The sequence below is a fragment of the Olea europaea genome, unplaced genomic scaffold, assembly GCF_002742605.1.
Source record: "Olea europaea var. sylvestris unplaced genomic scaffold, O_europaea_v1 scaffold1831, whole genome shotgun sequence".
Classification (NCBI taxonomy): domain Eukaryota; kingdom Viridiplantae; phylum Streptophyta; class Magnoliopsida; order Lamiales; family Oleaceae; genus Olea; species Olea europaea.
This window is the reverse complement of record NW_019236075.1, coordinates 240,270-243,268: the sequence shown is the minus strand read 5'-3', so window position 1 is coordinate 243,268 and position 2,999 is coordinate 240,270. Positions and strand designations below refer to the sequence as shown.

The window sequence follows — 2,999 nt, the reverse complement described above, 5'->3', positions numbered from 1 at the left end:
ACAAGCCCACTAAAGAAAGCATTAATAAAAGTCCATAATACACAATTGGCTGATGTCCTCATCAATCCATATGGCCATTTTCCGCATATGTTATTACGTATCTGTCCAGAAATCAAGTATTAACACTAACCATATTGTATTCATTTAGCATATTTTGACTATGCTTTTTCGATTCATTTGTCTCTAATTTTTGTTGGATGTTCACCTTGTTTTAATCTCATGAATGGATTTGGTATGTCTGAATTTAATATATGCATTAAAGCAATTTCTTTTTTCCTTTTTATTTTATTTTTGGATAACTAATTAGAATTAGAAACCATTTCAAGTTATGGAACACAAGTATGCAGCTTCAATTACGTAATTCAAAAATATTTTTCCCTTAATTTGCTTACATGTTGTTGATACAATTTCCAATCTTGTGTCAATTTATGTTTTTTTGAAGTTCTTAAGATGATGTAAGAATTTCCAAATAGAGAAGGAATCATAGCCCATTTCTAGCCCCTTGTCCATATGCAATGCTCTCATCTTGGTTCTCATGTGACGTGCAGTAAGCCAGCATTTCTTGGGCAATAATTCTATTTTCAGAAGCATGAATCCAGCACTGAACACAACATCTCCAGAATTGAAACTGGCTTTGACGGGAAGTGCTAAAGGAGGTACAATTGGACCGCCTCTTGGTATTATTGACATAGGAGAAAGTGAAAGTGGATACCTTTTCCGAGTTGCCCTTCCGGGTGTGAAAAGTAGTAAGTTTCATATTCTTTTTTTCTCTTGTCATGCATGCATAATCTACGTACCAAGTTAGAAAGCTTTCCAAATTCAAATGCAAAAGCAAGTCTTGTATGGCGTGTTTGGTAGGGAGAATTGATAATACTAGTAGCAATAAAGAAAAAAAGCTAATTTGTTTATTATAACATCTAGTCCTACTCAGTAATTGTATGAACTTAGCACGTATGGCCTTCACATATATCCAAAAAGCACACTGCTTATGGCTTGGAAAAATATTTTTTGGAAACTTCATCAGTGGCATAAAGCAAACTGTCATGATTAATGGTCTTGAAAATTTTGAACGTTCATGGAGCTGATTTCCTCATGGAATGCTTGTTAAAAGGGAAAGGGCTAGATGACCTAATTGACAATAGTTTTCATGACAGGTAATTTGAAGTGTGATATACACACAGACGGAAGTGTGCGCATTGAGGGATTTGTATCAGATGCTCAAAATTTAAAGTATGAATGGAAGAACTATGAAATGAAACTACAAAATCTCTGCCCAGCTGGCCCTTTCACCATATCTTTTAATTTGCCTGGAACAGTGGACCCCAGATTATTTTCCCCATGTTTTCGACCAGATGGTATCCTGGAGGTTGTGGTACTAAAATCAAGAGCTTCTCCTGTGTCATCTTAAGGCTCTTGAAAAGTGGTATGATAGCTTGTAGACACATTAATAAGTTCTCAAAGATTTCTTAATTTAATTTTTGTTAGCAAACTAAACTGTTACAAGACTAGCAGTTTCACTCTGCTTTTAATGGAAGGTGTTTCCATTGAATCGTACTCAATATTGCTGTTTGCTTTTGAGCACCAAATGGTGCAATGATTGTTGTTTCTTTGGCTTCATCTTCAATCTGATCTAGGAGTCACGTATAATCTTTTTGTACTTTAATTATGTAGTTCATAATCTTTAAAAGTTGGGTTAGATCTGTCTATAGTAATTTAGGTAATGAAATCAAATAAAGATGGAACATTGGCAAATTCTCGAAGTCTTGACATGGTGGCTGAACTTGTCCAGGAAATCTGATTTCCTGGAATTGTCTAATGGAATGTTCTCCATTTACTACATTTTTGTCAAAAGATAAGACAAATATAAGAGAGAAATTTTCTTGCTTTTGTAATCTATACTTTCGGTAAAGTGAATAAATCCCATGGAGAATTTGGCTACATTTGAGCTAGTAAGTAGAACTAGCTCCTTTCTTTACTTGAACTTTAAGGAGTAAATATTGAGGGTAACTTAGGGAAAGATTCTTTTGAAGAATACAGCAACTAACTATGGCTCTTGGCCCAAACAACGTCCTAGGTGTAGGGGAGATCTTTAAATGCATATTTGGTACACAATTACAAGGATTTAGCTTCTCTCTCTCTCTCTCTCACTTTTTCTTACAATATTATCTAATCCTCCATATTAAACATGCCATAACTACTTTCCACCATGACATGGAAGAGCTTGACACTTCATGTTACGTAAATTATGTGTTGAACATGAGATATATCAGTATCACATTTCAGGTTTCTTCTTGGTAGAATCTTTTACACCAGATCTGATGTAATCGTGACTTAATTCATGTACTTGTAGGACCATTTAAAGATAGATTAGGGGTTGATCGAGACTCATTGTCGCAAGGGATTAGTCAGATGGTCTTATTGGGAAAACTTGGCTTCTATTTTTATTTAAATTAGTTAATTTTCTTATGTTTTTAACTTAAAGACTTACAAGTTATTTTTTATGAGATTAGGTACTAAAATCCAATAATGACTAGAGGTTTCATTAGGTTTTGCTTAAATGAGTCACACACAATGATTGTGAGAGTTTTTTGCTTTGAAAATAAAATGTGCTAGAAGTTTTTCTGCAAATTTTTCCTAATTCTCGGTATTCAAGGATAGCAATGGGCTTAATAGTATTCTTCTTCCTCATTATGTCAGCTGCATCATCTCATAATCAATGTGTTTTTCATCGTGTTCATCATTTCTGTTTATTAGTTTAGTATGAGCTATGATGCTCGGACTCGGGTGTGGGTATCGGGTACTAGTACGTATCAAAGTGTCGGATATTTTATTTTCTAAAATGTAGGATATGTGGACATAGCTAAAAAAAGTCTAAATTTCGGATACGGGTACGTGAGTATGTCTTTCAAACTTCAATTTTTTGCTAATCCAAGATTTCATTTTGAATAGATCAAAAAATAGAAAATGAGGGACTTGATTGCAATTTGAACTAAGTGGAA

General features: G+C 34.1%; 1 protein-coding gene across 1 annotated transcript; it reads left to right on the top strand.

Annotated features, from left to right (window-relative positions):
- Positions 1-27: 27 nt before the first annotated feature.
- Positions 28-2,425, top strand: LOC111378539 (increased DNA methylation 3-like). Its single transcript, XM_023001758.1, has 2 exons — positions 28-746; positions 1,155-2,425. Exons 1-2 carry the CDS (start codon positions 590-592, stop codon positions 1,406-1,408), a joined length of 411 nt encoding a protein of 136 aa, XP_022857526.1. The 5' UTR covers positions 28-589; the 3' UTR covers positions 1,409-2,425.
- Positions 2,426-2,999: the final 574 nt, after the last annotated feature.

Coding starts and splice junctions, on each gene's coding strand:
- LOC111378539 (XM_023001758.1), top strand. CDS start 590: ATGAATCCAGCACTGAACACAACATCTCCAGAATTGAAACTGGCTTTG. Junction 747..1,154: donor CCTTCCGGGTGTGAAAAGTA/GTAAGTTTCATA, acceptor TTTTCATGACAG/GTAATTTGAAGTGTGATATA.